Source organism: Podarcis tiliguerta (assembly GCF_965153285.1).
Source record: "Podarcis tiliguerta genome assembly, chromosome: 4".
Lineage (NCBI taxonomy): Eukaryota > Metazoa > Chordata > Lepidosauria > Squamata > Lacertidae > Podarcis > Podarcis tiliguerta.
This window is the reverse complement of record NC_139537.1, coordinates 3,077,868-3,092,561: the sequence shown is the minus strand read 5'-3', so window position 1 is coordinate 3,092,561 and position 14,694 is coordinate 3,077,868. Positions and strand designations below refer to the sequence as shown.

At 49.6% G+C, this 14,694-nt stretch overlaps 1 protein-coding gene across 7 annotated transcripts in view; it reads right to left on the bottom strand.

Moving 5' to 3' along the window:
• Positions 1-14,694, bottom strand: part of NUP98 (nucleoporin 98 and 96 precursor) — a 47,714-nt gene that overhangs the window by 3,686 nt on the left and 29,334 nt on the right. For 4 of the 7 annotated variants that reach the window (XM_083436030.1, XM_083436034.1, XM_083436031.1 and 1 more), the window contains 12 exons: positions 14,283-14,459; positions 13,365-13,524; positions 11,763-12,189; positions 10,085-10,317; positions 9,007-9,276; positions 7,995-8,152; positions 7,664-7,807; positions 7,026-7,165; positions 5,692-5,913; positions 3,913-4,154; positions 2,208-2,362; positions 121-232 (listed from right to left, as the gene is read on the bottom strand). In XM_083436030.1, coding sequence (XP_083292156.1) covers positions 121-232; positions 2,208-2,362; positions 3,913-4,154; positions 5,692-5,913; positions 7,026-7,165; positions 7,664-7,807; positions 7,995-8,152; positions 9,007-9,276; positions 10,085-10,317; positions 11,763-12,189; positions 13,365-13,524; positions 14,283-14,459 — 2,440 coding nt within the window. The remainder of the gene's footprint in view (positions 1-120; positions 233-2,207; positions 2,363-3,912; positions 4,155-5,691; positions 5,914-7,025; positions 7,166-7,663; positions 7,808-7,994; positions 8,153-9,006; positions 9,277-10,084; positions 10,318-11,762; positions 12,190-13,364; positions 13,525-14,282; positions 14,460-14,694) is intronic. The other 3 variants (XM_083436032.1, XM_083436036.1, XM_083436033.1) reach the window with 1 other exon arrangement.

Here is a 14,694-nt window from a genome sequence, read left to right as displayed (position 1 = left end):
ACTGTATTGTTTAATTAGCGTTTTTATGGAGCAGTCAAGTAATTTCGTTGTCCCCGAAGGGGGCAATGACAATAAAGATATTATTATTATTATTATTAAACAGCATGCCCACAGCCTTACCAGACTGAGCCAGCCTATCCTTGGCATTGCGGCACTGGAGCAGCTCTATCCTGTTGCAAAGGGAGGTCACTTTAGTGTGCAGCTCCTCCAGTTCGTACCCAGAGCAATCCAGCTGAAAAGCAAACCCAGGAGAAGGGAGAAGCATCACTCACTGGGGTGACAACAGTCCCGCTGGGGATTTTTCTCATTATTAAAATGTCTCATGCCAGGCTTCAAGAGGAATTTCCACGGGGCAGATTCCCCCTCCTAATCTCAAGGCAAGTGTTCGCAATGGTGCATCCGATGACCACCATTACTATTCAAAGAGCCCCCGGCCCGGTGAAGCCACCTGAAGCTCTTCTCCCTCCCAGAAATTCCTCAGATCACTGGAATGGGAAGCTGAGCCGCATGCGCCGGGGGGGTCCTGGCAGTCCCCCCTCACTCCCCCACCCCCAAGCTAGAAGACACAGTGAGCAGGCAAGTCTCAGCCTCTGAGTCACCTTTTGCAGCATTTAAGTGTCCATGCTCATGGCGGGCGGGGCACTAGAGCCTAAGAAAAAAGAGGGCTATCTCCTTCTCCTCTCCTTGTGGGAAGAGCACAGCAAATGGAAAGACCCCCATACATCAACTGCATGGCCATGCTGGTTTCTGTTTATGCCACTGTGCAGTGCTTGGAGTCACAAGACTCTGTTTCGCATTCCAGAGATTCCAGGCTGTTGGAAGTCTCACGAAAGGTAGGAGACGGATGTGATGTCACTGGTTTCCTGTTCCTCTTGTTTTCCAGTTGCTCTCTGCCTTTCACAGAGAGAGCATGTATATTTATTTTCTGTCTGCGTAGTTAGAAATAAAACCTAGCAAAGTAGCTCAAATTTCTCTTCTGCTGCTTTGATACTCTGCTGAATGGAGAATGTGCCTGGAGCCTTATCAAAGGCTCAGGTCGTTAATCATCGTCGGAGGAGATTCCAAAGGCTCGACCGGAGGAGGAGCTCGGTCGTAGCAGAGATTTCGACAGGCCACACCCTCCCTTGGTAAGCCCATCTCCCTGCCAGTAGAAAACCAGCATGTCCAAAGGAACATTTTTTCCTTGGCATGCTAGCCGATTTATTTTTCATCTGCAGGGAATGTCTCAACACAGGAACATTCAGATGCTTTAGTCCAGGGGTCAGCAAGCGTTTTCAACAGGGGGCCGGTCCACTGTCCCTCAGACCTTGTGGGGAACCAGACTACAGGTAAAACTCGAAAAATTAGAATATCGTGGAAAAGTTTATTTATTTCAGTAATTCAACTTAAAAGATGAAACTAATATATGAAATAACATGCAAAGTGAGATATGCTTCTGCTTCTCAGAGGTCCAGTCTTGCTCTATTTGCAATCCTTGTTTTGCTGACTTCATTTAATATTCTAATTTTCTGAGATTGTTAATTTGGGGTTTTCATCAGCTGTATGCCATGATCATCACAATTATAACAAATCAAGGCTTGACATATCTCACTTTGCATGTCAGGAGTCTATCTCATATATTAGTTTTATCTTTTAAGTTGAATTACTGAAATAAATGAACTTTTCCATGATATTCTAATTTTTCTAACCCAGAGGTGCATTTTAAATAAAAGGGCTCATTCTACTCATGTGAAAACACACTGATTCCCAGACCGTCCGCGGGCCGGATTTAGAAGGCGATTGGGCCAGATCCGGCCGCCGGGCCTTAGTTTGCCTTCCCATGCCTTACTCCCTATATTTTGAACTAGCTTCAACAGGGGCACGCAGTGTAGCTTTCCCTGAATACGCACATCAGGCTCGATCAGCATGTGACTGGGAAGAGGAAAATTCCCAAGAGTGCTCTCTGTAAGGGAGCAGGCAGGATGCAACAGTCTGGTGTTGTGGTTAGAGTATTGGACTAGAACCTGGGAGGTTGGGGTTCATGTCGCCATACAGCCATGACGCTCCCGGGGTGGCCTTGGGCCAGTCACTGCCTCTCAGCCTCCCCTTCCTCACAGGGCTGCTGTGAGGATTAAATGAGGGAGAAGCGCGCAAGCCCCTGGGAGTTCCTTGGGAGAAAAAGGCGGGGTACAAATGCAATGACGCCATCCTCGCCCTGAGTGTGTCACCTGCTGAATCCTGTCAAGCATCTCGATGATCCGGATGTAGTCTAAGAAAACCAGCCCTGCGGTGTCCCAGTCCTGGATGAGGGTGCTGCGCTCTGGAGCAGACAGGTCTTCCAAGAACCCTTTCAGGTAGGTGTAGTTTTCGTTAATAATGGCATCTGAAAGAGGGAAACAGCAAGCGATGAACAAATAAGAGAACTTCAACACCTTCAGGCGGTTCCCTCACTGCGAGAAGCCAAGTTACAGGGAACCAGGCAGAGGGCCTTCTCGGTAGTGGCGCCCTCCCTGTGGAACGCCCTCCCACCAGATGTCAAAGAGAACAACAACTACCAGACTTTTAGAAGACATCTGAAGGCAGCCCTGTTTAGGGAAGCTTTTAATGTTTGATGTATCACAGTATTTTAATATTCTTTTGGAAGCCGCCCAGAGTGGCTGGGGAAACCCAGCCAGATGGGCGGGGTATAAATAATAAATTATTATTATTATTATTATTATTATTATTATTATTATTATTATTATTATTATTATTATTACTGTGCCTGGCAGAACGTTTGGTAAAACAGCAACTCGCCGGAAGGCAGGCATAGATGTTGAAATTGACACGACTTTCGGATGTGGGCAACATCTACGCCAAGAATGGGACACGTGGCATTCTGAAGCTGTGAGCAGGAAGAAGAAACACCACTAGGAGAGGGCACCTTCGCCTCCTGAGGGTGTCTGTTCAATTTGTAAGGAGGGGTGGAATCTAGAGTGTGTCTCCTTGGCTTTGGGCAACTGGGACAAATTAGGGATTCTGCTGGTTTACCACCTGCCTCACTGCCCAGAGATCTCACTGCCTCCGTTGATGGAACTAGTCTCAGAGGCGATGTTGAGGACTCCCAAACTGATTTTCCAGAGCCCTTTAAATTGGCACAGAAACTGCTTTGGTCATCCTGTATGATGACCTGTTGGGAATGAGACAGGGGAAATGGGTCTCTGTTAATTCTCCTCAATCTCTCAACAGCTTTTGATGCCAATGACTATGGCAACCTTCTGGAGCAGCTGTCAAGAGTTATGGGTGGGTGGCACTGCTTTGCGGTGCTTCTGGTCCTACTTGGGTGGTTATTTTCAGAGGGTGATGCTTGGGGAGTGCTCTTCAGACCCGTGGAGCCTTCAGTGTGGGTTCCTCAGGGTTCAATTTTATCCCCTATGTTGAATAACATTCTATGGGTTTTGTGAGAGGGGGGTTATTGAGCTGCGTTTGCTTAATTATGCATTTTGTATTTTCATTTTGTATATATATGTTGTGAACCACCGAAGGGCAGCGTACAAATTTAATAAATACAGTAGTACCTCGGGTTACAGACGCTTCAGGTTACAGAAGCTAAAGGTTACAGACTCCACGAACCCAGAAACAGTACCTCGGGTTAAGAACTTTGCTTCAGGATGAGAACAGTAATCGTGTGGCGGCAGGGGGAGGCCCCATTAGCTAAAGTGGTACCTCAGGTTAAGAACAGTTTCAGGTTAAGAACGGACCTCCAGAACGAATTAAGTTCTTAACCCGAGGTATCACTGTAATAATGATAGAAGCCCCCTCCTTTTAGAAAGCAAGGCAAAATCCTACTGAGTATTTGCAGGTTTTTTGTTTTGGTAAAGACAGTCCAAACTCAGTTAGACGCCCTGTTTACCGCCACGCCCTGGGAGAAGGAAGGAAGGAAGGAAGCCTTACCTGAAGCCAAGTGCCTGATGACCAGCCTGTGGCACTGGTTCCAGTGCCCTGCCCTGAACAGGTAGAGAGCCTCCTTATGCTTGTCCCCTTCCATCCTGGCCCTCACGGCTTTGGCCTCGTGGATCCACTCTGGCAGCACACACAGCCTCTCCATCAGGAAGGCTTCCTTGCTCCACGACTCGGGCGTCTCCTGCAACCTGCAGTGGCGGTTCAGCAGCTCACGCACAGCTCTCTCTCTCACGCTGGTGGGAAGAGAAACACTCTTTGTATGACCTTGCATAAAGCAGGAGGGCACAGCAATAGCTCTATGTGCACAATTCAGCCAGGAAAATGGTCCCTGCTCCCTGCCCCCAATTTACTGGGTCTTCAGTGGCAAAGCACATCTTTCGCAAAGAGACCTGAGGTTCCACCCCTGAGGCATCTCCTGTCAAAGGCTGTCCAGCGGCTGAGCTGTCAAAGTCCTTCCTCTGGCCAGGGCCTGGAAGAACCACTGCCTGCCACTCACAGTAGTTTGGATTTGGATTTGATATCCCGCTTTATCACTACCTGAAGGAGTCTCAAAGCGGCTCACATTCTCCTTTCCCTTCCTCCCCCACAACAAACACTCTGTGAGGTGAGTGGGGCTGAGAGACTTCAGAGAAGTGTGACTAGCCCAAGGTCACCCAGCAGCTGCATGTGGAGGAGCGGGGAAGTGAACCCGGTTCCCCAGATTACGAGACTACCGCTCTTAACCACTACACCACACTGGCTCTCCCAAGCTAGACGGAGGGACAGCTTAACTGTAGGCTCACCTGATCATGCCACCCAGCCACCCCTTCTGCCCCAGGTTCCTCTCCAAGTTCCAGCTTAAGAGAACGGTAGCTCCAAGCGCCTGGGGGAAGGACACCAGGCTGGGCAAGGCTGCCCTCAACATTGTGTAAGCAAGTTATAAAAGACTGTAGTACCAAAGGAACATATGAATGAGCCACTACTGATCAATCACCCGATGGGATTAATCTCAGACACAGTCCTGTTCAAGTCCCTTCAAGTATTCAGCTGTGTTATTAACTTCTTTTTTAAAAAAAAATATTTTATTTGCTCAACACAAAACAACAATGACAAATTAAACCATAATAAGAATATCATCAGTCTTGCATTACATACAGAATTAATACACATTTCATAATCCATAAACTGTAATGGTCTCTTCCTTTTAAGTCTGACTTCCCATCTACTCCATAAATCAAATTACCATTCTTTGCTGCCAATACATGTTATTGCTATCATCTCAAATCAATTCAAAATGTATTATATCATATACCTAATGAATGATATTGCTGGTATTATTCGAAAACCACAACGGATTTTAAGGCAGTATTATTAAGCTGCGTTATTAACTTATGAGAAATTTTATATGACGCGCATGCATGTTTGAATCAGTTCTTAGAAAATGACTCAAAAGGAAGAAAAGTTAATTTCTCCATTTCATTGAAAGATTTCAAAATATTTCAATACAATCTTTGTTAAACAGGCTTGTGCTTTAGAGAATAGTTCTTAAAAACTTTGTAGCACATCAGTGGGTCTTTTGCTAAAAACCTGTGCATGTTCAGAGCCCACAGGGCCAATTTAATTAGTAGCAGTGCTGTTAAATGAGAGTGGATCATGCTCTACCCCAAAGAGGATGCCACCATTTCAGATAGCATGATGCTACATTGACAGGATGCACCTCCCTCCTCCTGTGGGAAGAAATCCGATAAAACCCCCCCACCCCTGCAAGACAAAGGAGGGCTCCACACTCACTTTGCACTGGGGGTGTGAAGAAGCACAAAGACGGCCCATTCCCACAGCCCCTCGCTCTCCAGCTGGGCTGCAAAGCTGGCGTTCAGCACTCCCTGGCATTGCTCTGAGAGGTGGGTGTAATTTAAGGCACGCAGCACTTCCCACAGGTGCCAGCTGAGGCGGTAGTCCAAGGGGTCCGCTGTTATGCTCTTTGGGTCAAGCAGCTGGTGGAGATCGTAACACCTGCAAGGGAACACGAGGAAGGAAGGAAACAGCATAAGCAGGCTGGCCAAAGTGGGGCCCACACCCCGGTTCACAGCGCTGCACGCTGAAAGACTTTCCATGGAAGCAGAAGGGTCTGGAAGTCCAGGCCTAAAGGGCAAAGCGGGGCAAATGCTTTGGGGGGAAATGACCTTTCATGAGACTAGCAGGACTGCCCACAGCCACATGCAAGACAGAAGTCATTTCCTGGCACCAATGAATCTTCCTTTCTCCCTCTCCGCCCCAATACGGAATTTTGAATGAGCCATAGAGACATTCCAGTGTTAGGCTCAATATCCACTGGATAGGAATCATAACTAGAACTCTTAAGCTGGAGACGACAAAGAAGCAATGTAGATAAACTAAATTCCCACCACTGTTCAGCTTCTAGGGCCCTGGACTTCAGTATCCCCCTCCACACAATAGATACAGGAGAGGGGAGGGAAAGGGGCATTGTATGTCCCATGGCTGTTTTGACAGGCACACAACTTTCTGTTTGTGTCCCCCGCTTCCCCTACCGGACATACTTTTTAAAAACACTTTAGAACATAAGAGCACGAGGAGAGCCTGCTGGAGCAGACTGGTGGCCAATCTTATTTCACAGCTATCTCACAGTGGCCAACCAGATGGCTGTAAATTGATTTGGGACTTTTTAAGCAGGATGCTTACGATTCCTCTTCTCCCAGACCTTTGGCTAATTAAACCATCTATGGTCTTTTAGACTGTGTGTGTTATTGCTTTTATTTGTTACTATGGTATATATTTTTGTGGTATGTATTTTCATATTGTAAACCACCCTATGATCCTCGTATGAAGGACGGCATAGAAATTTAATAAACAATAATGATATCAATGACAATATCTGGGGAGCTCCTCCCCGCAGAGTGGGCAGAAACCAGGATCTTCTTGGTAGGTCACCACATTTGCAGCATAACCTGAGTTCACAAGGAGGAAAGAGATTCCGGAGGGACAGCCTTGTGAAGTCTGTTGCAAAGAGTCTTGTGTCACCTTAAAAGACCAAGAGATTTACGAGAGCGGAATATCTGCGGAGCAGAGTCCGCCTTCAGCAGGTGCAGGAAAACAGGAAGAGTTACCTATCGCTGTAGAGCTTTAGCAGGTGAAAGCACACGTCTCGGAGCGGGTGTTGTTGATCGCCTTCCTCAATCACGCAGCCTGAGCCTTCCAGATACGGAGGCAGCGGAGAGCAAGCATACTTCTCTCCCTCCGAGGAGTCCTGCGAACACAATGCCAGTGAGTGAGGGGGAGCAGCTGCAGGAAGAAGGAAAGGCCTCTCTGTATGCCTGTTCCGAGGAGGCACTAGAGAGACGTTGGGGTGGGGAGCTGGAAACTGAGCTGGATCCTTCTCTCTCCCGCCTCCCCTCAAGGCAAGTTTGACAGGCGGGGAATGGCTGCCAGTTCTACCCGCTCCACAGGATCAGAGGTAGCAGGAGGAGAGGGGGGCCTGCTCTCACGCCCTGCTTATGGGCTTCCGGTGGGGGTCTCTGGGTGTCCCTTGTGGAAAGCAGATGCAGACCTAGACACAGACATTTAGTCTGTCCCAGAACATCTGTGATGTTCCTGCATATACCAAAGAGCAAAGGGAGCTCAGCAGAGGCACAGCACATCATCCTTTCCTTCCTTCAGGAGGCAGCAACAGGCCGGAGTGCCTCAGCTCTAGGCATAGGGCTCAAGGCTGGCCCTCTGGCCAAACAGGACTGCGACTTCCGCCTACCTGGAATGCGGCTTCATACATGCTGAGGGCCTTGGAAAGAGGCGCTGTGGAAGGAAGCAGGTACCAGAGGTGGATGGCGAGAGAACGCTTCCAATCCAGATGGGCGCAGATGTTGATGCTCCTCCTCTCTGACAAATGCCACACCTGCAGGAGTGAGGGAAAGGGCCGAGGCAGAGTGTCAGTGTGGGCCAGGCACAGAGCCCAACACAGTAGGGACACCCACAGAGGCTCGCTGGCCTGGTGACGGCGTTGTGTGTACGTGTGACCCTCTTAACGCAAGTGGCCGAGCAGTGCCCAGGGTTGACAAGCAAGCCCAGGCTCCGCAACTCACCGGCTTGCCAGCTAAAAGGGCAAAGATGTGCAGCCTCTCCTCCTGGATGAAGCAGTCTGCCTGGAGCTGGTGCCAGTCTGCCAGCTGCATGGCAAGGAGCTCCCGGACATCCTGGCTCCCTGCCAGCTGCGAGAGGAGCAGAGCCAGCCGGTGGTCCCCTGTAACGCAACAGCAGCACGTCAGAAGAGACACAAACCCCCGTGAGCAGCCTCTCCTGAAATGTGAACTACCTGCACGCAGAGACGGGCTTGCTTGGCCAAAAGATGGCAGCAGTGCAGACATTGGTGCTCTAGCGCATATTTTGGAGGGGGAAGGACCACACTGACTTAGGCAGAAAATAACTGCCTATAGGAAAACCAAGTCTACATGATAGATTGCTTCTTGCTTGGGGAGTGCTGCATGTAGCCCACCCTCAATATCATCAGCAAGGATTGCTTCATTTACGCCTGTTGTAAGGCAGGGTTTTTTGGGTTTTTTTGGTGTTGCTCACCTAGAACTTCAAGAAGCTGATCTAGTTGGGAAGACACACCCAAATCCCCTTCCAATCCTTTTCTAGGGAGCAGCTAAAGCATAGAAGAATGAGGGGTGAAGAGTTTGCAATGGAACTCTGCATTTCCCTCCTACCAGCCCTCCAGAAACAAACAACTTCCTCGGGCCAATGCTCTTTGCTGTGCTGAAGGAAGCCAAATTTATGCCAAGATGCGGGCAAAGGAGAGCTTTCCTCTTGGCGCTGGCAATTTCCAAGGAACAGACAAGCACCTTTCCGCAAGCCTGGGCCTTCATCCAGGGAAACCCACTACTAAGCCACCGACTTCTCTCCTGAGACTCCTCACTCTGGAGGCAGAAGGGCCTCTAATACCCTGACCACAGGAAGGGACAGCCTGTAATTCAAGATTCAGCTTGCTGCGCCCTCTCCAGGCAACCCACTAAGCAGCACTGGCCGTACACTGCCCACGGCAACCAGCAGATTCCTTATTAGATCCTGGCTCCAGGTGAAAAGCCGCCGTCTTACCAGAATGTTGCGCCAGCCGGCAAGCTTCGCTGATCTGCTTCCCAGTAAGGTAGCTGAAGACGGCCTGGGCGGGACTGTCGTTCTGGGCGAGCGAGACCTCGTTCTTGATCCGCTCAGCAGCCGTTTGCGACAGCCAGCGGGAGAAGGCTCTCCGGCGCTCCAGAGCAAGGACGTACTCCGTGGGCTCATCCAAGCGGGCCTCCAGCTCCTTCAAGTGGCCCCAGAGCGCCTCACACAGGGTCCATACCAAGCACCAGTCTTTCACTGCAGCTGGCGAGAGGGCAGAGAGAGATCAGCACGCGACCCTGCAGGCCTGCCCTGTGCTATCCCCATGAGGCAGCTGCAAACAGGGTCCCAGCCACACACATGCAGCAGGGGGCTCCTAAGGCCATTCCACCCTTACCCTAGCTTAAATTCTGAACTGTGCACTGCTACCTCTGCTCCGTCAATCACCTGCCACTGTCTGCTTATGGCCAGCTGTGATCTGGACCACGAAGGTGAGGCCAGAAATAGCCAGTGCCACCAAGTCACCTTGGGCTTTCCAAATCCAATTCTATGAAGGCACCAAGGGTCCGCCAAAGCTTACACCTGATCCTGCCAAGATGCTGCAGTTTTTGGCCCCTTGAAATTGCATCCACAGCAAGAAAGACCAAGAAGTCTCTCCTGTTCCTAGCACCCACCAGCTCTCCATGCATCACAGCTTGGGAGGGCAACAGCGGCTGCTGGAGACAGCAGGAGGCCGGCCTGTTACCAGAACGCTCTGCCTCGCTGTGTCTTCCACGGTGATTCTGCTCTAAAACAGGTGCAGGGGCATGGGACTGGGACATGGAAAGATGCTAAGCAGTGATTCAATGCCTGCATACACCATCCACCGCTGGCCAAGGAAGAATTGCCTCTTCACAGCCACAGGACAGAGCAGACTTTCCTCAAAAAGCAACTGAGTATGTAGTTGGGTACTCTGGGGGAGAGCGAGAGAGCATACCACTCTTGCCCTCCCTCAACATGACAGCTCAACCTGACATTTCCAATTCCTCCCCCCCCCCAATTCCTTTTCTTTGGCATCCAGTTTTGTGCCCACCTTCTTCCCTTTCTTCTGGGTCAGCAGACGTCTCCATTGCCCACCTGGCATACTCATGGATAGCAGCTACGCCAGGGTTGGGAGTCAGGAAAGGGCACGGCTCATCCATGTGGACAGTGCTCTGCTTCAGCTTGATCTCCAGTGGAACAAGGTACGAGTCTAGGTCCTCGTCAGCTGCCTTTCCTTCCAAGCTCAGCTTCTCCACGTGAACCTTAAAGGGAGACTCTGAGAGCCTGCAGAGGCATCGGGAACACAGATCAAGGGAGATGAGTGGCTCTGTCACGGCAATATTCAATTATTTAAAAATAAACACAGGCTGCCTTCTAAATACAGTGGTGCCTTGCAAGACGAAATTAATTCGTTCCGCAAGTCTCTTCGTCTAGCGGTTTTTTCATCTTGCGAAGCAACCCTATTAGCGGATTAGCGCTATTAGCGGTTTAGCGGCTATTAGCGGCTATTAAAGGCTTAAAGGATTAGCGGATTAGCTGCTAAAAGGCTATTAGTGGTTCAGCGGCTTAGAAAAAGGGGGTGGGGAGCGGAAAAAAATGCAAGACATTTTCGTCTTGCGAAGCAAGCCCATAGGGAAATTCGTCCTGCGAAGCGCATTGAAAAACGGAAAACCCTTTCGTCTAGTGGGTTTTCCGTCTTGCGAGGCATTCGTCTTGCGGGGCACCGCTGTAATATGCTCTCAAGGAAGCTTACAAATTAAGCACAGCTTCAAAAGTTTAAGCATGGGGTACGCAGGTGGTGGGAAGCATTTTCTCAGAGACATCCAAATTGCTTCTTCGTCTGTGGGTTTATTCACAAACATCCATTTGATAAAATAGCACAGAATTTCAGCCAGACCATTAGCTTAAAAGGAGCAACATAGTAAGAAAATATTCATCATGCACAGGCCCTATGCATTGAAAGAGGCCAAGGCGGCAAACTCAGCAGTTTCCAACGGTTATAATCAGAAAGCTTTGCTGCTTCTGGAGGAGCCAAGTGATGCCAAGCTGCTGTGCTGAGAGAGTTGCCTCTCTGTATTATTGGAAGATGGCAATTTCTGCCAGGAGGGACCAATATGCCAGGTCCTGGAGAAGGTTTCTGTTATGCTGCAAGTGAGCTCAGAACAAGGTAGGGAGAGGGAACCTGCTCTGCTGAAGGAAGACCAGCACTCTTACACACACCCCCCCCCCAGCAATACATAAATTTTAGGAAATACAGTGGTACCTCGGGTTACAGACGCTTCAGGTTACAGACTCCGCTAACCAGGAAGTGGTTGCTCCAGGTTAAGAACTTTGCCCCAGGATAAGAACGGAAATCGCGCACAAGCGGTGCAGAGGCAGCAGGAGGCCCCATTAGCAAAAGCACGCTTCAGAGTTAAGAACCGTTTCAGGTTAAGGACGGACCTCTGGAACGAATTACGTTCTTAACCCGAGGTACCACTGTCAACAAAAACCCAAGGCAGGAATGATTGTCTTGCAGTGCAGCAGAACTCCAGATACCAAGTGCAGCAGGCTGAGAAAAGTGCATGAGTTTCCCCACCCACCCTCTAGGGTGAACAGGTAAGAAGAAATTAGTTCTGCCTCTGTGACAAAAGCCCACATCAGTACAAACTAGACTAGCCGGCCAGATAACTCAGCTCACTGCATAACACCTCAGAAGACTGATATTTAAGAACAGAATGACGTCTCACTGTTTAGGAGCAACAGGTGTTGGCAAGAATCCATACTCCATGGACTCGTTGCGGAGATCTTCTGGCTCGCTCAATGTGCTCAGCTGTTCCCCGCTGTGGACGAGGATCCGGTTGGGCCCCCAGCCAACACGGAAGGAGCGTCCCATGAAGAGGGCCATATCCTTCAGCAGCCTTCCTTTCCCGTAGGTGACAGACTTCTCCAGAGGCACCAGCTCAGGATGCCTGCGGACGCCCACTGTTTTCAGCGGCATGTCAGGCTCCAGGCTGGGCATTGTGAATGCGCCGGTCAGCGGAGAACCAACGGACCAAGACGGGGCAGGAAGAGCGCTGGCCAGCAAGGAAGTCCTTGGACTGCGTCTGTCTTGGAGGGAAGTCGTTGGGACGCGTAAAGATCCGCCTGAGAGTCTTGACTGCAGCAGCCCACCAACTAAGGAGGAGGAGAAGGAAGGCCTTGATTAGGAAGACAGGACTTCTAACAGATCACCATTCTAACACCCCACCCACCCAAAAGCATGCTTCTGGACGCAAGTGCGCTGGCTTCCGGTGGCCTGAGGGAAGGTTGCAACATGCCTACTGCTCCCCAATTCCTGTCCCTGCTAGGACTCAGGCAGCAGCATTTCAAACCATCTGAAGCTTCCAGGCCTTCATTCAAGGCCAAAAGTTACAGTCACAATCTTCAATGAAGGATTGGTTCAGACCTGTGTGTACATCACCTTATCACGCAACTGAATGGGTGAATGGACACCATGGAAAAGACTGACGTTACCTATGATGGTTAATTGTCACACTGGAAACCTCGAGTTTCCACAGCAACATGTGAGGAACCCTTATGAGAGCCCTGTGGGTTTCATCCTGAACTTTGCTCAGGTTGTGGGATCATGTCACTTTGCTGGGGACATGCGCGTTAATGTCTGTCTATGTGCAGAAATGGTATATGCAGCACTGCTCTGGGATCCCAAACACTCCTGTCTGGTTTTCTTCAGGGTTACGTGAGCCCTGGATTCGCCCCACTCCTATTCTAAACTGATTGCAATGTGTGGGCTTTTTCCTAAATGGATCCCAATTGCTCCCCCTGGTTCAACACTAGAGCAGCCAGAATAATACATCAAAGAACATAGTATTTGTAAACTGACTAATACAGGTGGTCATTGGTGTCTGCAGTGACACTTTGTGTTGTGAAAAGCCCAAAGGCCTCACTCCTCTGTTTAATGACAGATCACCCCCCCCCCAAAGTGCCTGGGGTGCCTTAGGGGGGCTTACTCTCCCCCCACCCTCCTCAAAATGCTTCCTTACTTCTTTTACTTAATTTATTGGACACCATTCCAAAAAGTCTTAAAAGTGGTTCATACACAGTAGGAAAATTCACAGAGCACAATTCAACAAACATCAAAGTCTTGTAAATGTAGCATTAACCAATTTATTTTTAATTTAATCCTTTGTTGAGCAGGGTCCCAAAGGCCAAGCAATGAGAGGAACTGCCTTGCAGCGATGTGCTAAGCATAATGTCAGCTTAGCCTCAGAAAGTCTGTACCAAGCAGAGCTTAGCATTTAAGAACCATTTTCCCCTTGGCGCCAGCACAAAGACCGGGGTTCTTACTGTACCTGAGGGGCGGCTCTTGTGTCCTCGCATCAAGGAGGAGATGGGAAGTCTGGGGGAACAGAGGTCTTGGGATGTATCCACTGGTGCAGCTTGCTTGCCAAAACGGTGGTCAAGGATCAGGTCCAAGTCCTCCTCATCCACAAGCAAGGAAGCTTTCATGATCTGGAAACAAGTACAGAGCAAGGTCATCATACATTACAGAGGACTGTTAAAAAGTTGAAGGTTGTTTTTTCCCTAGTGTGCTTATTCAATATCCACTGACATAACAATGCTAAAAGCAAGAGATAAAACCAATGAGTTAAAAAGGAACCTTTGGCCAGTTACTGTAAATGGACCTTTTAGGTTGCTGACATTCTGAGACCCCCAGCTTGAGGGCTGCATCTTCTGACTGGTCCAAAGGCAGGGCATGTGACTTGTAAATATGTTCAGCAGGGGTGGGGAAGCTCTGGCATGGAGGCCGATTCTGGCATGCTGGGAGTCCAATTTGGCCTGTGAGGCCCAAACCACACCCACCCACTTCTTTCAGATGCTCAAAGAGAAGCCCAGGCATGCTGCACTTGGAGCCCTGATGGTCAGAAATCCAAAGCCTGGGGTCAAAGTGATGTCAGAGGGGCAGCCCTGCCCACCCGTCAAATCTGCCCCACCTGGGATGGGGAGAGAAAGTTCTGTCCTGCTGACCAGAAAAGGCAGCTTTGGCCAACCTGAGGCCTTCTAGATGTACTGAACTATAACTCCCATCAGCCCCAGCCAGCACAGCAAAGAAAAATCTATGGTGACATGATAGAAGCAAACAGATACAGGCCACAGAAGGCTCAGAGAAGAGTGAAGAGCAGGTGTACCCGGTTATAGGAACAAGTGGTGAGGTCCAAGACCAAAGGAGGACCCTACCAGGCAAGCAACACAAATGAGGAGGGGCTCACCTGCAGTGTGTGAGGGTTGATGTCCAGAGAGGATGCAATGTGTGCAGAAGCTGGCATTGGTTCCTGCTCCTCTGCAAAACTCTCTTCCGTGACCAAGTCCTGGGCCGGCTCCTGAGTGATGTCTGCCATGTCACTGTCAAATTCCACAACCTTCCCAAGCTGCTCAACGTCTGGGCTCTGCAGGCATAATAATAATAATAATAATAATAATTTATTATTTATACCCCGCCCATCTGGCTGGGTTTCCCATCAGGAGTTAAGAGGCAATGCAATACAGAACCAAAGCAGCAGAGCGTGTAATAAACTTCTGCTACGAAAGATCAACAGAGTCCAGGCCTCCCACCCCACACAGAGCGGCTGCTGAGCTGGCAAAGCAAGTATCATGTAGGACTGGAGACAGAGACCAGTGTGG